General features: G+C 39.7%; 2 protein-coding genes across 5 annotated transcripts in view; one reads left to right on the top strand and one right to left on the bottom strand.

The window, feature by feature from the left end:
* Ccser1 (coiled-coil serine rich protein 1) overlaps nt 1-14,717 on the bottom strand; it is a 1,090,845-nt gene extending 1,076,128 nt beyond the window's left edge. The window contains exon 1 of one of the 2 annotated variants that reach the window (XM_041634515.1): nt 14,466-14,717. The gene's annotated coding sequence lies outside the window, so the exon portion shown is untranslated. The remainder of the gene's footprint in view (nt 1-14,465) is intronic. The other variant, XM_041634523.1, reaches the window with a different exon arrangement.
* Nucleotides 14,493-20,022, top strand: LOC121435297 (U7 snRNA-associated Sm-like protein LSm11). 3 transcript variants are annotated; one of them, XM_041634534.1, is made up of 5 exons: nt 14,493-15,017; nt 15,137-15,321; nt 15,861-15,901; nt 17,203-17,253; nt 18,053-20,022. In XM_041634534.1, the coding sequence occupies exons 1-2, from the start codon at nt 14,493-14,495 to the stop codon at nt 15,260-15,262; spliced, it is 651 nt and encodes a 216-aa protein (XP_041490468.1). In that variant the 3' UTR covers nt 15,263-15,321; nt 15,861-15,901; nt 17,203-17,253; nt 18,053-20,022. The 3 variants fall into 3 exon arrangements, with proteins under 3 accessions (XP_041490468.1, XP_041490478.1, XP_041490485.1); XM_041634544.1 differs by lacking the exon at nt 15,861-15,901; XM_041634551.1 differs by lacking the exons at nt 15,861-15,901; nt 17,203-17,253.
* Nucleotides 20,023-20,633: the final 611 nt, after the last annotated feature.

The following is a 20,633-nucleotide window of genomic DNA, read 5'->3' as shown; positions in this document are numbered from 1 at the left end:
ATGAGAAAACCATTAATTTCCTCACTTCTTAAAATGTGTCTGTAAAACAATGTATCACAAACATTTTCTGGAATTTAAAGCCACTTACTGCCGACACATGAATTTGTTCAAATGCTGGTGATTCTGAGACCTAATTGTTTTATATTTTAGGGAATTATATTTGAAAATAATACATAGTACTCTATTATCTGCTTGAATATTGCCAATACTGTTTTTATGTTAGTAAGTACTTGGTGCATATTTTAATAATCTGGAAATATTTTGTGGTTCATAAATGTCCATTTGTAATGTAACACTTTATTTGATATAATAAGCAGTTATAGTAGATAGACTAAAATAATTTCTTATTTTACTGCACACAGTTGTATAAACTGAATCATTTCATAAAAGTAGGGATTAAAAGTGACTTGGAGAGTATGAGATTGGGAAAGGAGAGTAATCAGTGCAGTACCTTGCACACAGAAAACATTTGGTAACTGTTATGTCCTTCATGTTTTGAAGGCAAATACAGTAACAAATAGATGAGTCACTGAATAAGAAAATCAAACAACTAAGCAAATAAACAAAATAACCTAAGCACTAGTAGCCAGAATATGAAAGAAACATAGTTTCATGAACTTAATATTGAGGTCATGAAGATGAATATTTAATCTAGTAGGTTAATGGTTTTTAAAAGGACATACTAGTGTTATAAAAGGCAAATAATTTTGTGTTTCCAGGGAGCAATCATAGCACTTACTCTCACTGGACAAAAGGAAAAGACCTCAGTGCATATCCTCTGCCCCTTTTATATCAGGAAAATTTGGTCATCTTCATGTATTTTTAGCAACCTGTGAAAAGCCAATTAATGTGATTGAATATATATATATATATATATATATATATATATATATATATATCCAAGATGTTAAGAGCACCTGTTCTTGCAGAGGACCCAGGTACAGTTCCTAGTACCCAGACAGCAACTCAATATCATTTGCGGCTCCAGTTATAGGTAATCATACACTCTCTCTGGCCTCTGCTGCCATCAGGCACATATATAATATACATACATACACATATAGGGACACAATCATATACATGAAAATAAATTTAAAAAGAAAAATACCAAGTATTATGGTATACACTGTCAATTCACAGATCATTTCAAGAAATGTATTGTTTCTTTCTATGTCAATGTTACAGGGGAAGAAATGTATCTTAAGAAAATACCTCCAGTGCAGGGATGGCATAATAGGAAGTTTGTGGTCTTATTTTAAGCTATTGCCATTTGTGATATTCTCGAATTAATAAAGTGTAACTTTCGTTATATGATATTAAAATTGTTTAGTTATTTGATGACTAAAAGTATCTATTTTTGTCTTCGGAGCAGAAATACTGTGCTACTCTGATTTATTTTAAATCTAGTCAATGAGACAGGATTATTTAAGAGGTAGTTAATAACAAAAATACGATTCCCACTTCAGATGTCACCAATAAGTAGAAGTACATTTTTTTATTATAGTTTTACTTTATATATGTAAATTTACTCGCTATTCTTTTCTTATCAAAATTAACAGGCTAAAATGTAAATAATAGCAAACCTAAAATATTGCAAAAATATTGCACAATAGTAATCAATGTGCAGGAGCTGGCCATGTCACTGGCTTCTGGAACTTTAGAAAATAATAGTTTAATAAAAGACTGTACAATAAGTACATAATTGGCAGAAATGTGTAAGACATTATAATTCACGACGAAGAAACTAAACATCTAGTTTCACTTACAGCAAGTCAACGGCTCAGAAGGTGAAGGCACTTCCCACCAGCCCTGACCACAGGAGTTTAATTCCAGTATCTCACATGACACAAAAAGAGAAGCAATTCGCACAAGTTGTCTGCTGCCTTCCACATGCATTTTGTAGCACATGGGCCATCATACACACACACACACACACACACACACAGAGAGAGAGAAAGAGAGAGAGAGAGAATAATTAAAGTCATGTTGAAATTTGATAGACTTCATCCACACCATTTGAACAATAATTTATCCAAAGATTAAACTTTTCCTTCAACAATCCTTTTTAAAGGACAGATAAAATTGTCTTAAAGGCAAATAAGGCAAGGTTGAGACTATGGAAGACCATGTAATATGCATTTGTAAGTACAAACCTCCGGGCCATCCACAGCAACATATACTGTGGGACTCTATGGTATTTCATTCCTCTGTGGCACTTGCTTGCCAGTGCTGGCAAACTTTGCATACAGCTATATAGTGATCAGGTTGAAACTAAACAGTGCTATGATGAGGTGGAATCACATGGGAAATTCACATTTCACAAACATATTTCCCCTATTTAACCTTTATATGCAAGCTAGCTCACATCACAGAAATATACCTTTTAAGAAGAACAGACTATATTCAACTGTTTTTTGCCTACTATAGAGTGTCACAACCCAATGGTGGCACAAAAGCAGATTCCCAGGCACACTGAAGCCAAGAAAAAAGGTTCATGGAGTTCGGCTGGTAATGGCAGCTGAGATTTCATAAACGAAGAGGATCAAATGTATATACTATATGTGTGTGTGAGGGTGGCAAGTTTCATGATTTCACCAAAGTGAAAGAACTTGCTTGAATTAACGGTGTGATAAGCTTACAAAGAGCCTTAAATGCCAGGCAGAAAGCCTGTACCTTGTAAGGAAACAGAAAATATACTTTTAGGCCATAAAAGGGGCCTTGGGACATACTCATTTTGCTGCAATAAAGGACAGATTTGCTCCTGTAAGCTACATGAAAAGCAAGATTATCAGTACAGCATGACAGTCCAATTGTCAGACCTTTTTAAGGCATAATATACTGAAGAACTTTCGCATAAGTTGAACGCAGAGTTATCCTATGATACACTAAATTGAATGTGTATAGCCAACATCCTGTCAACGAAGTTGACCTGTGCTGGTCAAGCATACCTTTCATAATCTAATTTCAGATATGAACCACCCTATCGCCTTTGAAGTAACTAGCACAATAGTATGGAAAATTAACACTAGTATAAACCGTGTTCATTTTCCTTTGGTTGCACACAGGAAAAATGACTTCTAACTGGCAAAACTGAATGCACATCTTCGTTCTTCAGATGTATTTATGATGCAGGCATGGATGCACTGCTCTCGCACTTAAATTTAACTCCCAGAAGACGGAGCCTAATCACTCTTTTAATTTGGTTCCATCCTGTTGTCTGCTGCATCTGACATGTACTCAACAAAGGTAACACAAAATAAATAAAGAACAAATATTTGCCTAAGCATTCCAGCAGCTGATCACAGCTAAAATATTTCAGACTGAGTGAAAAACACATTTACAAATTTCTGTGTGAGCCTAAAAGGTCTTTGAGGCACATTTCCCCTTGTTCTCGGTGGTAATTACAGCCATGTGTCAGCTTTGCCCATCAACACTGTTTGGCCACAGGGGCAGATGTGTTTCTCTTCTGCAATCTTTTAGCTCCAGGCAAAGTAGATCACTTTCTGTAATGTGAGTGTGTCTCATTTGGTCAAAGGTCTCAGAGTAGTAGCAGAGGATTTTCTGGAGAAGAAACTACTCTGCCTACATACTGAAACACAGCCTGCTAGTTGACTCTTCTAAACCGGCAGAAGAACCAGTTTCTTAAAGTGAACCCCTTGATACGTAAAAAGACAAATATATAGATGACATTGTGTCTGTTTCTCTAGAAAACATCGACTCTTATATTTGTTCCATGAAGTGAAGTAAAAGTATCCAGAATCACTTGAGAAAGCCATGCAAGGCAGGCGTCCACATAATAAATAGCACTCTCATTCGCCTACGTACGTTTGTACCTGCACATGGGCCACCACGCTGGATCCGGGTTCATATTAATTTCAAAGTCTTTTAATTGAAAATATTTGTACAAGGTTTTGATGAGTTTTTGCTGCATAATATTCTTTCAAGGAAGGCAATCAAAGCAAGACTCCATCTTTCCATGCACAGTATTGACGTCAGAGCCAATCCTCACTCTTGGTCCCCAGAATCATGATCTTTGTGTGTGCTCAGGCTCCCCAGTGTTCTTATCATACCATTCTGTGTGCACAGCACAAATGTTTCAGGGGCTTATTAAATGTATTCCTTTCTTTCACACATTTCTGCTAAAAAAAAAAAAAACTCATGTACTCTCAGTCTTGACACAGTTTTCAACAACTTTTCTGAGAATTCCCGTCTTAAACGCATTAGAAAATGGCACCCCTGACTATTAACTCAGACACTTAATGGTAATCACATATTTTATATAACCAAAATTTTAGCAAAGAATTTACTCATTTCCCAAACTCTGAGTTTACCTGGGATGATTAAAAATACTTCTGCTATATTTTTCTATCACGCTTTAGAAGTCTTTTCCCATAGGCCTAACTTTTCTGAATCCATATTATTTATCATCATTATACAAGTGGGCTCCCAAGGGAAGAAATTACTAGGAAATATAGGTTTTTCCCTCTGTCTCATTATTAAAATCTTCCTTTTAACAATCCAAGAAAGAAGAAGAAAAATAAGAAACAGATGGACAGAATATGTATAATGTATCTACATCAAAAACATGAAATATCCCACACAATGGCTGCACAGTGGTGTGCTGTATTTCAGGCACATAAAATACAGGAAACTCTGAACAGAAGAGAAACTCTTCCCACGCTACCCTCTAGATATACCTATAAAGATTCCTGTAAACACATACACACTCTGCAAAAGAAGTCACAAATGTGATGAAAAAAAAAAAGCAATCAGGCTGACACACCCTCCCAGATTTGGTCTTTAGAAGGGAAGCTGGAGGTGCCACATTCCAGAAGCATTCAGAATGTAAAGGCAGAGTATGTTCCTTCTGCTTTAAGGAAGAAACAAAACTGTACTTTGACCTCAATTCTCCAAAATGTGCATGCATTCCTCTTACTTCCTCAGCCCTGCCAACCCTGAATGCATGCAGTACAGATGCAACATCCCTCTGTCCTTGCACTCTCCTTGAGAAGTTTAGTCATGAATGTCAGGTTACTGTGTTTCAAATTAAGAAAAAGTTTTTAGTTTATGAAATAGCCAAGTAGAGAATGATTTGAAGAAACTAGAGACTGGTAGCAGGGCAGTGACATGCATGCAAAGCAGTTCACATAAACTGGGCAGTTGAGTCATTTTTTTAATGTGTGTGAATGTGGTATGTGTGAGTAGGTGGTGTATGTGTGTGCATGTGTGTGTGTGTAGAATCACGTGCACTTGGGTGACTGAGTATGTGAAGGCCAGAAGCTAATTTTCAGTGTTTTTCTCAATTGCTCTCCACCTTTATTTTACTACTGATTGATTGGTTGGTCAATTGGTTGGTTGGTTGGTTGGTTGATCGATTGTTTAGTTGGTTGGTTCTTTGAGACAGGGTCTCTCACTAAACCCAGAGCTCACTGATTTGGGATTTGTCTATGATAGCTGGTCTTTCTCTCTCTTGTCTCCTGAGTGCTGGGATCCCAGGTGCATGTAGCTTTTATGTGGATGCTAGGGATCTGAACTCAGATCCTTATGTTGGATTTGAACTCAGATCCTTATGTTGTATTGCAAACACTTTACTGCCTGAGCCATCTCCTTAGGTACCTCATCCCCTGCAATATCTAGTCACTATCAGGCAGCAATAAATTATTCAACTAGTCTTACTGAGAATCTTCATATCTTTACTGTAACCAGATTCAGAAGCTAACGAATAAAACGTAAGCCTCTTGTCTTTACAGGGCACGCCGTACAAGCAAATAGTGAATTATGAAACATTAGATGGAGATTTAGTAGAGACACAGGCTGTTACTGGAACTCAGAAGAAACTCCTAGTGTGAGATTAAGATGCAGTGGCTTCTAGGATCGGTATAATAAAAACAACCACAATTGCACTTTGCAACAGAAGTCCGCAAGATGCAAGTACCCTGAAACGGGCTAGAGGACTTCCTGAAATTCAGATTACCACTCTGTCCTATTCTCCAGCTAAAACTCTCTTGTTTTTAAAAAACATCTTCTCCATTCATTTCTTGAATTACACATAGGTACCTTACATGTCATCATGCACCGAAATGACTATTCAGAAATGTCCTGGGATCCCTCAATTCCTATCTTGAGTGGAGAGCTAGGATCCTGTGGTCTTCATCCTATGAGTGTTGTAAGTAGACCTTGCAGTTCTTATTCTCCTCTCAGTGTAATGGTAACACATCAAACAATTCCAGCTTTACACACCCTCTGATATAAGGACATTTCAAAATGTAGATTTCTGCTGAGAAACAAGAGATGCCACATTCCAGAGGCCCTTGGAATTCAAGGAGGAGCAGGTTTCTCCTGGTTTAAGGAAGTGACAAAATGACTCTCCTTTGACCTCCACTCTTCAATCCATTCTCCCCACTCCAGGACACTCTACCAAAAACTGGACTGCTATTCATGAAGAAGTGGTCTCCCAATGTCACTGTATTTACACTCTAGGTCACACTGTAAGAAATGTGGCTTAGCATGCTGGGGAGACCGTTCAGTTAGTAAAGAGCTTGCCTTACACATTCAGTCCCCAGAGCCCAGGTTGAACAAAAACAACCAAAAGCAAGTGTGGTGGTACACCCTGTTATCTCAGTGCTGGAGAGATGGAGGCAGGTGAATCAGTGAAAACAACTCTCCTTCGCAAGTTGTAAGCCAGTGAGAGACCCTGTCTGCAAAAAGATGGGTAGAATCTTGAGAACAGTATTTAAGGTTGTCCTCTGGCATTCAGATACATGCACAAACATATACACAAACACAAAAAGAAAATAAAAAAAGAAAAAAGAAAAAAAACACAACTCTGTGTCCATTCATGTCTTAATATTGCTCAAAGTTTATATACTTTTTTAGTATAAACTGTAATACTTCCTTTAATGACTCAATTTAGTAATGTATATTTTTAAAATCAATTATGAGTTAGAATGTAACTCATTGTTGTACATAATTCATACATTCTAACTTTCAAGAAAGTCATTCATTAGTAAGTACTTTTAATATTCCTTAGTATTTGTATATAACACAATATTCCAAAATGCTAAAGCAAATAACTATCATTGAATTATTTGTTTAGTAGATAATAGTCTTTGTTCAGGTGTGTGTGTGTGCATATGTGTGTGTACATGTGTATTGCCTGCACGCATTTATACATACCACGTAAATGGTTAGTGCCCAAAGATAAGTAGAGGGTATAGGATCATGGGGAACTCTAGGATGGATGGTTGTGAGCTACCATGTGGGTGCTGAGAGCCAAACTCAGGACCTTTGGGAGAGCAGTAAGTGTTCTTTCCAGAGAGATAGTCTTCTTAAAATTTAGAATCCATTTGAAATGCAAATTTAAAATTTAGTGTATAAACTTGTTGGCTTTGTCACCTACAAAATACATTCATCTTCCACCAGAAATAAGCTACTCCAAATTGGCATATCTGGGACTAACTGAGTTTGATAGATGGGTGTTTCCTTCCTTTCTTCACCGGTTTGTGATACAAGAATACTTGTCTCCTTGGTGCTCTTCCTGAATGTCCTTGAAAAACGTTGCACAGTAGAAAGGAATAATCCCCAGCCACATTTCATTTATATATTCAGACAATACTTCAGTAATTAGTATCACCATAAAAGAAATAACACTGGAAAAGACAGACATAAGAATAGTCTTGCAAATGAGCAATATCTCAGAGAATGAGGGTTAAGGATTATTTCTGCCATTCTTGTTTGATTTTACTGGAAATTTTGATGTAGGTTTATGTTATACTATTTGCCAGTACTGCAAAAACAACACCACACAACTACAGCAGCATGCAAACACTCAAACACAGCAAGAAAGACTCATTAGCAGAATCACAATATTTAACTAATTCCAAGAAAGGGTTTATATTAGAGGACAGGAACTAGAACATGCCAAGCTGTCTCCATAGGATTAATGAAGAAGGTTCAAAAAAAGAAGGTTCATGGCAGGGTTTCTCATGCTAAATCAGGGCAGTAGACCCAGCTTATTAAACACGTCTTGAGCACAGAAGGGCACTAAATTTCTTGAGTGAAGAGTGTCATAAAAGAAAGCATAACATCTGGAACGTATTTTTTATGATGTTCTATACATTCTAAACAGATCACATTTTTAAAAAATTATGGAAAAGCCAATGGATCTCGACTAAACAACTTACTGGAAACAGTGAACCCACAAACCATAAAGAAGCCACTGCATATGTTATATATGCTGGCATCACAATAGACTCAGAAGAGCATTGCTTCACCAAGTATGGATTAACTTTTTTGACAATGATCATAAGTTACTAGAAAATACCTCCATTCAGTTCTGCCATCAAAAGGGTATTCTCTTTGCAAGCGACTTAGACCCAAGGGACAATTTCAGATGTAGTTTAAAAGTGAGGCACTTGTGAAGAAAGGTTAGAGATGGCAAAATGAAACACTGGTAATTGCCATAGGCTAGCAATACACCTTGCAGTGCAGTCTGGGAAGCCCTGTAGAAACACATCCATAAATACCCCCCAAGAAGCTCAACAAGTCTAAGAATCTGGGGTATGGCAGTACGCCATAAGCAGCTGGCATCATGAAGTCCTGCAGTGAGTGCTGGAAGGAAGGACACCTCTAGGAGCTGCAAGTGCTTAGAGAGCCAGGAAGTGGCCAGCCTTGCACCAGTGTGCTGGCAGACAGCAGGGCGCAGGAAATGGAGGAGTTTCTGAAGAGGCCATCTTTAAAGAAATACAGGAGATTTCTGAAAGAAGGCATGCTTCAATAGTAGGACAGGTAGACCAAGTAATTTGAGAAGACATGGAGAAAAATATTTACTTAAATAAATTTCAGCTGTAAGAAAGAAGCCTAATTGCTGAATATCAAAGATTTCTTATTGTAATAACCAGGATGCTGGACTGGAAAGCAGTTGTATTTCCTATTGCACAGGAAAAAAAAAATGCCCCTAAGTTAGACTAAGGCAGAAGTTTAGAATTAAATAGTTGTGGCAATAAAAACAGACTTTGACAAATGTTACAAAATAGGATGCAAGTAATATCTAGCTAAGCAACCAACTATTTTTCCTCTTTGAGATTATTTTTTATCTAATTTTACTCACTGAGTTAAATATATTATGATATAGATACACAATTAGTCTAATAAAGAGCTTCATGGCAGCCAAGTTCAACTATGTTTGGACTTCTGCAGTATCAACCTTTAAGTTTATTTTCACTACACACCCTTAGATATTGATTAACACATCACTTTGATCAATGAATTGATTAACAAAATGAAAACAAACTATCCTTCCTCCTTTTCATAGGATAAGAAAATGATTCATAACTATATCTGAAGTTGACTTTTCTTGAGCAAAGTTACTCAAAGCTCTGAGCGAAACCTTCCAGAGGATGAGCTGCACTACTCCAAAAATGATATAGAATGAATTTCATGATATGTGTCATACCTTGCATTTTCATTAACAAATAAAAATTCATGCTACATGGAGTCAGAGAATTGAGAGGCATGGTGCTGAAGGTCTGGGAATACCCGTTTTTCACATCTTCCATCACCTCTCGCACTTGCCCAAGAAGCAAGAGCAGCAGCATGGAAGACAGAGGAAACAATGAGTATACACTAATGTTGCTGTGCCCAGTCAGCTAGAAACCAAAAGAAAATACATCTTTTGGTGGTGATACCTCCCAGACGGTAAAATGCCTGCCAAGTAAGTCTTACAACCCATGGGGAGGAAGAAAACCCACTCCCAGGGTTTGTTCTCTGGACTCCACACAAACACACATATCACTAAGGAATATAATAGTTTAATATATACATAGGGATATTATATAGATACAATGTTTTTAAGAAAAAACAGAAAATATACTCTTTCAAAATTTCTCTGCTTGATAGTTAATAAGTTTGCATCATATTATAAACAGGTCAGTCTAGTCTAAATAACCTCACAGGTCATCATGGAGAGACACAAAACTTCTTCATTGTTACTATTTGACATTGCAGGGTTAAAAGAAACACAGGACACAAGATGTAAAGTGCTTATCACAAAGAAGGATACAGATCATCATAAATGTTGTTATTGTTGTTGATAAAATTATATCTCCCTGTATTCAAAATATAAGAGAACGAACTGCCTGTGTTTGCCAAAGTTCCAGAGGTACGTTCATCTTTAAAGTTTAAAGAAAGTCTTTCTTTGGAGGAAGACATCCTTACAATGAGAGTACAGTCTCTGAATTCTACTTTTTAAACATTTATTTCCTTTATTGTATGCATATGTATGTGTGCCTCAGTGTATATATGTGCATGCAGAAACCTGCAGAGGTCAGAAGAGAGTGTTAGATCCCCTGGAATGGAAGTTATGCGATACAATATGGGTGCTGGGAGTGAAACCCAAGTCGTGCATAAGAGCAACAAGTGCTTTTAACCACTGAGCCACCTCTCCAGCTTCCAGAAAGGTTTTATTTATTCATTCATTCATTTCGTCAGCCAGTATTTACTGAATATATATGAGCTAGGCCCTAGTAATTTCTGATCGATATTGTGCTAACTCCAAAATGCACTAAATTAAAAGCTGCAGTATGTGGCACACAGTAGAAGAACCTAGAACTAAAAGAATACATAATAGGGCAATTGACTTAGCACAGAAAATCAAGAGAAGTAACTTCTACCCTAATATCTGAATTAGAGAAGGGAGGGAAAAGGACAGAGCAGAGGAAGGACAGGAGCTGTGCTAAAGGACACCAGGAAATAAACACAGGGATGCGACTCAGGGAAGGTATGTAGATTTTATCTAAATTACCTCCAGAAGTAATGCTTTGAGACAACTCCATGTTTGTGATGCCGGAGCTAAATGCCTAAAGTAAATAGCCACTCTAATTTCATAAAACTCTTTAAATTATGAATGTAATATAAATAATATAAGACCCAAAACCATATTCAAAGTTCTAAGTATCTAAGTAATTTGACCAAACAATTTTATTTTCAATGACTAAGAAGAAATATTTTTAATAATTTTAATATCATATGGCTAATGTTTGTAAGCATAGATTACCACACTCATGTTTCCTTTTAATGTATCACACAGGCAAATATTTAAACTGAAAAATAAACAAGAATATTTTGTCATTTGATGAAGTTGCAGATGGCCAATTTTACATCTTCATAATTACCCTCAGCTCCCAAATGAAGCGTGTTTTTTCCGTTAAGGTTTTCACTCAGCCTCTTTTTGTCCTCACTGCTTTTTTAACCCCATATTTCATTATTTATTGTTAACCGACATTCTTGCAAATGATGATCATATCACTGATAAAAGCTCATGTCCTTTTTATAAAGCTAGTAGCTTTTGTCACTACCCAACAGGGAAATCAAGTAGAAGCTGTCAGTCATATAGTAGCCTAGGTTACATTATCAAAATGATATACCTGTGACATCTAATCCACAACCAAACAGCAAAGAGATCAGCTGACAGAGAGATGGACTGATCTGTGCCTGGCTGTGCTGGAAATCACTCCACTCACCCATGAATATGAAATCTGATTTAATAGGCTTTCGCTCTGTAATGACTTATCCAAGCACTGTCAACAACATAGAGATATATGAAAATCTTTTAATTCAGATAACCTGAACGTAACTCCATTTGGTTATTGAAAGTCATATCTATTGTTTGCACAATTTCTTTACTGTCACAATTTCTGTGCTGTCATGTTGAAGAGATAGGCGCCAAGTCAACTCTGCTGTTTCTCTTTATGTTTATAAAATGAAGAAACACATTTTAAGCATCCAATGGTTCTCTAAAAAGTCTCTCTCACCTTACAGATGGCCGTTATATATAGGCTGCATCTTTACAAAGACCTTCAGATTCTATTTCATACAATAGCACAAACTGCAGTATACACACACACACAAACACACACAGTTTAGAGCACAGGTAGGTCATGCTACTCTTAGTAATACAGTCTCCTGCCAGGAAACAGCAAAATGATCTTTGAAAGTCTTGCTTCTATTCTGAAAACGTTCCCACAGGCTCAGTATCACTGTACTATAGTCACGGCAAGTGGTGTAAGAGTAACCAAAGTGTTACTTGTATCCATGTAAGAACTTGTCCATATAAGAACTAGTCCATGCGACAAATCCACCAATTGTCAAATACATATAAGAGTAAATATATTATTTAGTGGGTATCCCGACTGGTTGAACATTTAGCACTATCCAATTCTATTTCAAAGAAAACTTAATCTACCCTGTGTCTTCTTTGCTGTTCTCTAGTCCAGGAGATGCAGCATCGTAGGTCTTGTGATCCACAGTTTACTAATTATACTACCCCTTAACTAAGAAAGTTTAACCTACCCACTAAAGACTTTTCTGTCCAAAATCCTAGCATGATATATTACTGTCATGCTCGGAACCCCTGAGCTTCCCACTAGACCTGAAGTCTCAAGCTATCATAGACTGTTAACTCTGCATTTAAGTATGCATATCAGATGCCTTCAAACAGCTCACAAGCTGCTGCAGGGCAGGATGCACAGCACAAAGTCCCTGTGTGCCTCACAACACTCAAGGCAACCCACTGCTCAATGCAGACCTTTAATATGAGTACTATAATGAGTAATAAAGTACAATAAGAAGGCAAATAACTGCTACTGCAAGGTCCTAAATGTTTCATTTTCTCCTTCGGGAACTTGGTATCAACTAACGGTCCATAGTATAAGGAATGGCTTTAAAAGAAGAAACAGTCGCCAATTCCAAAGACATTAACAATGTTCCATAAATATGACTTCCAGGATCACAGTAATGGAATTATCTCTAGGTGCCAACAGACCCAAGAGTGTTGCTGTGTAACACAGCCTTGCTATGATACTAAATTCAATGATTTAATGCGGTATAGCCAGAGTCCACCTGACACGAGACGTTCCAGCACTACAAAGGCACCTTAAGCTAGCAATCATATACACACATTAAGTAGGAACCCTCAACCCCATTCAGATGTACACGGCTGTTAGGGAAAGCTGCTCACACTGGGATTTACCCATAGGAGCTCCTTTTTAAATCACAGCAGTTCTGGGCAGTCTCTTTGATTAAACCAGGCGATGACAAGTCACCCTGATAATGTCCACTTACTTTTTGTGTGTGTGTGTAACTACTGAAGGTGTAGTTGTAATATGGAATTTCAGTCTGACCAAAGAAAATTATACTTTTGGCAGTCTTAAGGAAAATTCAGCTTAAATTAATGAGTCCCACTATCACAGTCCAGTCAGCAGTTTCTATAAAAACACAGGTTGTTACTTCAAAGGACATAACAAATTCGCTAAGGTACTCTGATAGACGCGTCCCAACTCACATCTAAGCTTCAAATTATGACCCTGTAATTGGCACCTGTTTAAAGCAAATACAAAGAGAAACCAAAGCAAACTAATTATTCTATCTCTAGGTCATCCCTGGTAACTATATTTTAAAGAGTTGGTCATTGCAGACATAAACTCACTGAGCTGCTGTTTCTACATCCTCCCTGAGGCTTTTATAATAACATCTCTTCACATAAAATAGGTGAACAGTTTTTGAACACCCCTTATGGGAAGGAAAGAATGGAGGGTGTGGGTTACATTTCAGGAGGAAAGTGGTCAACTGGGGTGGGTTCATTAGTCAAAGCAAGCAGGTTTTCTGTCCTACGTATGGTGCTGGTGGGGACCTTAAGAGTCAAGAGGAGCAGACAATCAGGACACCAAAGCATCAAAATAGGGATCCATGACCTCCAAAGAGCACTTCTACCTGTACAGACTGGAGTGAATTTCAGACTTCCTTCTTTCGTTTTATACAGCATATTCTACAAGAGTGTAAAAAACAGAATTGCTTCTAGTTCCGAGCGGGAGGGGCTGAGCGTACACAGAAGGGAACCCCGCAACTCTGCCATAAATAGCCTTTCTTCTCACTCGGGATACTAGCCCCTTCGCATCAGCAAGGCGCAGCTTCTTCGCAGTAGCGCCATTCACAAATCCCTTAGTCGCCCCTTTGCGCACGCTCCCTGGGCGCTGTACTGTGTACTAAGACCGGAGCCAAAAGGTGAGGGGCCTGGCAGCCACCTGCTGTCAACGCGGGGCTCACTTTCCGCCCCGGTGACTCGACGCGAGAACACATACAGGAACACCCAACTCCCGGACCCCGCGAGCCCGGGGTGCGCCACAAAGCAATCTGTCCACTCTGCGTGGCGGGCTCCTGAGGCAAGGGCGAGCGGCGGTCGGCGCGCTGCCTGGGGCTCCCGCCTGCCCCACCGCACGGTCCCCGGCCCGGCCCCGAATGCACCAACTCTGCCACGAAGACCCCTAGGGTGCAGGGGTGGGCCACGCCGCGCAGTGCCCACGCCCGCCTTGCGAGTCCCCCCCCCCCTCCGCGGGGCCCGCGGCCGAGCCGGGGCCAGTCACCTGGCGCTCAGCCCAGGCCGGTGCGAGCCGGGCGCACCGCGCTGTTACCTGGAGCTGCGGGCTGGTCCGGACGCGATGTCCACTCCCGGTCGTTCGTTCGGCCACGGTCTTTCAGTACTCCTCCCGCCGCTCCCGCCTGCGCCACCGCAGCTGCTCCGCAAGAGCTTCGCAGTCAGTCATGATGAGCGAGAATGGGAGCGGGCGGGGCGCGCGGCGGCCGTGGGTGGGCGGCGGTGTGCGCAGCGGGGCCGCGGGGCGGCTGCAGCGAGCGCCTCCCGGGCAGGCCGCGCTCCCGGCGGCAGGAGGCGGCGCCGCGGCCTCCGAGCGGGTGACAGAGTCGGGGCCGGGCGGGGGCAGCCCGAGGGCGGCGCTGGCCAACCGCGTCGCTGGCTTCCGCGCACGCAGCCTGGCGCGGCGACACGCGCACACCCGCGGCCGAATCGGGGGAGGGAGCGGAGCCCGCGGAGCGCGGGATCCCCCGCGCGCTGCAAGTCGCCTGGGAAGGTCGGGGCGCGCGGTGGGACGCAGGAGGCTCGGAAAGCGCTGTGCCGGGGCTCTCTCGGAAATGCGGATATTGTCTTTCCCCTCCTGGAAATCGGGGTAATTGAAATGTTCTGTCCCGGTTTTCCTGTGTCACCCGCCCCGCGATCGTCCTGACAACTCTCTAGCTAACAAGGTAACAAGCAGCCAGCCTCCTTTAAACAGGTCATGCCTCCCAGTTAGGGTTTGTGGCGGTCAATTGTAAGAATAAAGAAGCCTTGAGACCGGCTGGGAGTGGACTTCTTTCCTACACGCGTGATCCTGGGGAGTCTTCCAGAGTCAGTGACCAGCTTGACACCGTTTGATTGATGACCACTTGGAGAAAATTTGCCCCTTTTGAGATGAAAAGGATCTCTGATGCGTGGTAGGGTTGTTTACCTAATTTATTTTCTGATGACCCTGTCTCCCCTTGCACTGCCTCATTTCCTTTAAGGTTGTATTGGGCCTGAGCAGCTTTCCACCCATCCTCTTCTTCATCTTTACTCCTAATAAGTATGCCTGTAGCAGACAGTACAACACACGGAAACCATTTAACTCTATCAGAAACATGTAACCCAGTCTACTAGAATCTAGAACCATGTCAAAGTATATAACGTCATACCGCCGCGTTCACCTATTGGCACATTTTATAAGCTTCTTGCTCAAAGTCCAAGGTCTTCATGGTCTGGTACACTACTTTACTGGGGAAACAGCCAGCGAGTGAAAGTCACTCTGCACTTCTTTCAAGCACACGTGTGTATTTGGGTGCATGTTCTGGTCAGTCTGTCTGACTTCTGTGCTGTGACTGTGGAGGTGGGGGAGGGGAGTCAGTGTACCCTCTGAGTGAATCTTTATGATTGTGGTTATTATATGTTCTTCTCTGAAAATAACTGCTTATATTTTTATTATTTTTTTAATATATAGGACAAAACCAGAAACTCCGAAGGGAGTTAATAAATAACAAGGTTAGTGCTGCATTTCTCCTGTTTTGTGACTTAGGACAGTTACATATTTAACATTTTTGTCACTATGAATGCTCACGCGCATCGAAGTGTCCCGGGGATCTCTCTAGTGAAATGCCTAGCATACATGTATGCTTCCACACCAGTTTCTTTGGGTTCTGGGAGTCCTCATGTTTGCACAAGGAGCAGTTTAGACACTGAGCCATATCCCCAGTCCCAAGCCTTTCATTTATGCCTTTCTCGAGTTGGTGCCCCTGTGACCCACTCTTCAGTGTCTCACGCAATGAGTCCACTGCGAATGGTTCAGACATATCATCAAGACCTGAACAGGACACGGCCAGGCTGCCCTCACTCTACTCTCTACCCAGAAGTACTGTATCAGTCACAAATCATGGGCATTCCTCAGAACTTTGGGTGGTTGTAATGAGCTGACCTAACACCCGCTGGTGTCCGCTGGTGTCCCAGGCCCGTTCCACTCACAGTGTAAGAACTTTAAGACGTGCTCACTTTGAGGATCAGGCAAGAACTCTCTCTCTCTCTCTCTCTCTCTCTCTCTCTCTCTCTCTCTCTTTTTTTTTTTTTTGGATGTTTCGAGACAGGGTTTCTCTGTGGCTTTGGAGCCTGTCTTGGAACTTAGCTCTGTAGACCAGGCTGACCTCGAACTCACAGAGATCTGCCTGCCTCTGCCTCCTGAGTGCTGGGATTAAAGGCGTGCGCCACCACCGCAGGCAAGAACTTTAATAGTCTGAAAATACTCAAACTCACAGACAGAAAAGTTAGGAAAGTTCCCACCCCAGTCTTCAGGGGGAGAATTCTGTGGTTCCCATAAAAGGCAAATCAGTAGAACACTTATTCCCACACATTTTCAGCTGGTGAGTTAAGAGCTGTAAGTAGACATTAGCTGTTAATGAACATTGTTTTTAAGTTCTGTCCACTTTAGAAGGATCATGCTTGATCGTACTGGGCAAGTTCTGACCATTTTATTAACTTGGTTCTGTTGATCTTATTATGATCAATAGTGATTGTTACTCTATAATGTAAACTTAAAAATTATATGAGATATTTCAAAGGCATTTTGGTAACTACAGCTGACTGCAGTTTTCACAATCACAAATTGCATTCATAATTGGTGATAACCATGACAATCTGTCAGTTTCCTTTTTCATTAAGACATTAAAGTGAACATTTTCTTATTTTATGAATTTTTTCCCAAATAAGGGTTGGAATTCATATGCACTAGACTAAAAGACACTTATAAAAAGATGATTCATTTTTAACTATTTTTTTATTTTTCTTATTTAAAGAAAAGTCTGTGTAGAAACCTCATTTATAAATTCTATTGGACACTTCAGAAGGTTAGTAAATGAATTATTCTCTTTTAAGATCGCTTCCTCTTTCAAGCAGATTTTCCCATTGCGACACGCTCAGTGCTGTAATTTGTGTTGTGATAGAAACACAAGAAGCTAATAACTCTTTCCAGTTTGTTCATTCCCATCTCTTGTGTGTTTGCTGCTGTTAGGCTCCCAAGTGTATCTAACTGGCACGTTGAATGGAGATTTGGCATTGCAGTATTTGATGAAAGCAGAAAACATCAGTTGCCAATTACATATGTGCCCCTTATGTGCACTGCGTTCCCACCATAGTGATGTGCCAATTTGGGCATTCCTAAGTATCACCACCAAAATCTAAAAGTAGGGCTGAGAAAAGATAATAGAGATCTCTTTTTTTCTTTCTAACTCCATTACCAGTCGTGAAATAATTGAGAAACTGAATTAATCTTAAAATATTTGCAAAGCAATGTGGATAAACATTTTAAAAATGAACTGGTGATATGGATCAGTAGCCAAGTGCTTGCTGCCTAACATGGGAACCTGAATCTGGTCTCCAGCATTCACACAAAAGGCAGGCACAGACAGCCATGCACACCTGTAATTCTAGTGCTGGAGAGGGAGAGACAGAAGAATCTTAGGTTTTGCTGGCCAGACTGTCTAGGGAAGTCTTCGAGCTCCAGGTTCATTGAGGTTACACTGTCTCAAGAAATATGGTGGAAAGCCAGTGAGAAAGACACCTGGCATTCACCTCTGGCCCCCACATGCACATATATACACGTATACACAAAACTGAACTAATTTTTGCAGCTCTTTTCTTTCCTAGGTATTGTTCTTTAGGATGACTGCTGTCCCATGAAAGCTGCCTGTGGATACCTGGGGAGAACAGCAGCAATTCATGTAAAGCGAGGCTGGAACAGAAATTGGTTCCAGACGTGAATGGATAAAGCATGGGATGGACTGAGCTGCAGTTCTGGGCCCAGAGAGCATCAAAACTGCAATCTTAATGTGAAAGCACATTAATTGGAATAATCAGCCAGATAATAATGAATAGTAGACAAGAAAAAATAGTTTTCATGAGCATAGCAGTGGTAACTATTACTTAGTAAATTCTCTCTCTCTCTCTCGCTCTCTCTCTCTCTCGTGTGTGTGTGTGTGTGTGTGTGTGTGTGTGTGTGTGTGTGTATGTGCGTGCGTGAAGAGACAGGGAGAGGGGGGTCTCGGGGAGGGGAAAGGAGGGAAGCTGAGAGGTAGGAAAAGAGATTAACACAACAGCAGGGTCTATTCATAAAGAAAGCTAGACAGAAACTGAACTCAGATATGCACATTAAACACCATGTGGGTTGTCTTTGCTGTCCTAGCCATCAACACCCAGGATTCACCCTGTCAGGCAGGCTGGGGAACAAAACTTCCCTTGCACCTGGGCTCCCACCTGCCACTATTACACAGGATTCTAAGCATGCCAGAAGAAGAGGCTAGGAAGTAGAAGACACTGTGGGTGTCTCCAACCCAGCAAAGAGTTGATCTTGAGTTTGCAGGAGAGGGTACCAGTTTAGGGAGCTGAAATAGTTAAGGTGGGAAAGCTAAAAACACTACTATCATTTGAGTGCAAGTCTCTGAATTGTTTTCAGATATTATTTGTTGTATTTGAAGAATCCATACAAACAGATTCATCACTAGAAACTGCTTGTGTTATTTCTTTATATTTGTTTCTGATTTTCAGTTTTGCTGATGAGGTATTTGAGAAACTAACTTCAGGATTCTTTGCCTCCTCCTGATGTAATTACCGTGTTTGAATAATGTATTTTGTCCAATAATGTATTTGAATAATGTATAGTGTCTAAACACTATATTTTTAAATCTATTAGATTAATGAGTTAATTTGTTAATATTATCTATGAGTCATATCCAACAAAGTGGACTTTGAGTTTTCTTCTCTGTGTTGTCCTAGCACTTATGTGATAATACACATTTCATGCAAACAGATAGTCTTGATACATCATAAAGCATCAGCTAAATCATTCCTAAGAAAAGTATCTTGCTAAAAGTTGAAACTAAAAATAAACATATGAATAGATATATTTAACACAGTAGCAACAGTAAAACTTCAATGAGAATGCATTTATTTTGCTTAAATGTATGACAGGAAAACAGCACTAATAAAATAGTCTAAGCCACCTGAAACCAATACTATGGAAAGCTGAAAACTGGTTTTACCATCTGTCAGTTTCTATACTGGCAGCTTCACAAATAAGATTTCTTTTGAACAAAACATCACAGCAGGAGGTACAGACATGTGAATTGTAATTAAAATGTGAAAATGCATTTCCCAGTTTTTGTCATTTAAAGAAAATATATTGTTAAACCTAGATTTATAAAATTATATGAAATATAACCATTTTAATTTTCCTAATCTATGCACTATTTCATCAGAATTTTGGTGTTCATAATGAATGCATTTGCCTTTACAACATGTGTTTTTCTTAGGTCTGTTTCACTCTTTAATGAGGGTCAATTATTTTCTAATCTTTCAAGTACAGAAGATGAAGAAAGGAAATTTTCATATTTTATATAGTCAATGTGTTCTGCTGAGGATAAATGTTATTTCTTTACATTTATTTAATGGTATTTTATATAAATAAAGATAATAATTCCCTGAAAAATATAAAGCCAAATAAGATCTTTAATTCTGTAACAAAAACTTTGCCTCCCTTTTATATTTTAAAGGACAAGAATATTCTAGTTCTTAGCTTTTCCATATCCAACAAAACGAATGGACAGAACATGACATGTAACCGTTTGTGCAACACACATTGGATAAGTGTGCAAGAACAGCAGTAAAGTATGTGTTCCAAATTGTTGGCATATTAGCCGAAGTTGAAATAGCATGCTTATATTAAAAAAAGATTTCACCTCCATTTTTAAAATATGAGTATTTCTAGAAATCCAGGTTCATTTTACAGTTAGTCAATATTCTTGACATTTGTTACTATGGAATTTATTGCACACATTTGCATTTTATATTCAAACAGATTGAGGTTCCTAACCTAGCCAGTGCAACAATGCTTTCTTTCTAGTACACTGCTTCCAACTTTACTCCAAACATTAACATTATTAAAAACAAGATTGGGACTGGAAAGATGCTTCAGCTGTAAAGAGTACATACTCCTCTTACAGAGGAACAGAACTGGGTTTCTGGCACCCATGTCAGGCAGCTCAAAACTGCCATATGCAACCTCAGCGTCAGAGGATCTTCTTCTAACCTCTGTGTGTACTTGTACTCAGGACATACACCCACACTCAGAAACACAGGCATTTATATGATTAAAAGAATAAAAAGAAAACCTTCACTGTACATTGGGATAGGAGTTTGTCACTAAATCACATGCTGCAAATACAGCTGTCAC

This window comes from Microtus oregoni, unplaced genomic scaffold (genome assembly GCF_018167655.1).
Source record: "Microtus oregoni isolate MIOR12 unplaced genomic scaffold, Mior012 000002F_ref0000024, whole genome shotgun sequence".
Classification (NCBI taxonomy): Eukaryota; Metazoa; Chordata; class Mammalia; order Rodentia; family Cricetidae; genus Microtus; species Microtus oregoni.
The sequence above is the reverse complement of the archived record's forward strand: the minus strand, read 5'-3'. Positions and strand labels throughout refer to the sequence as shown.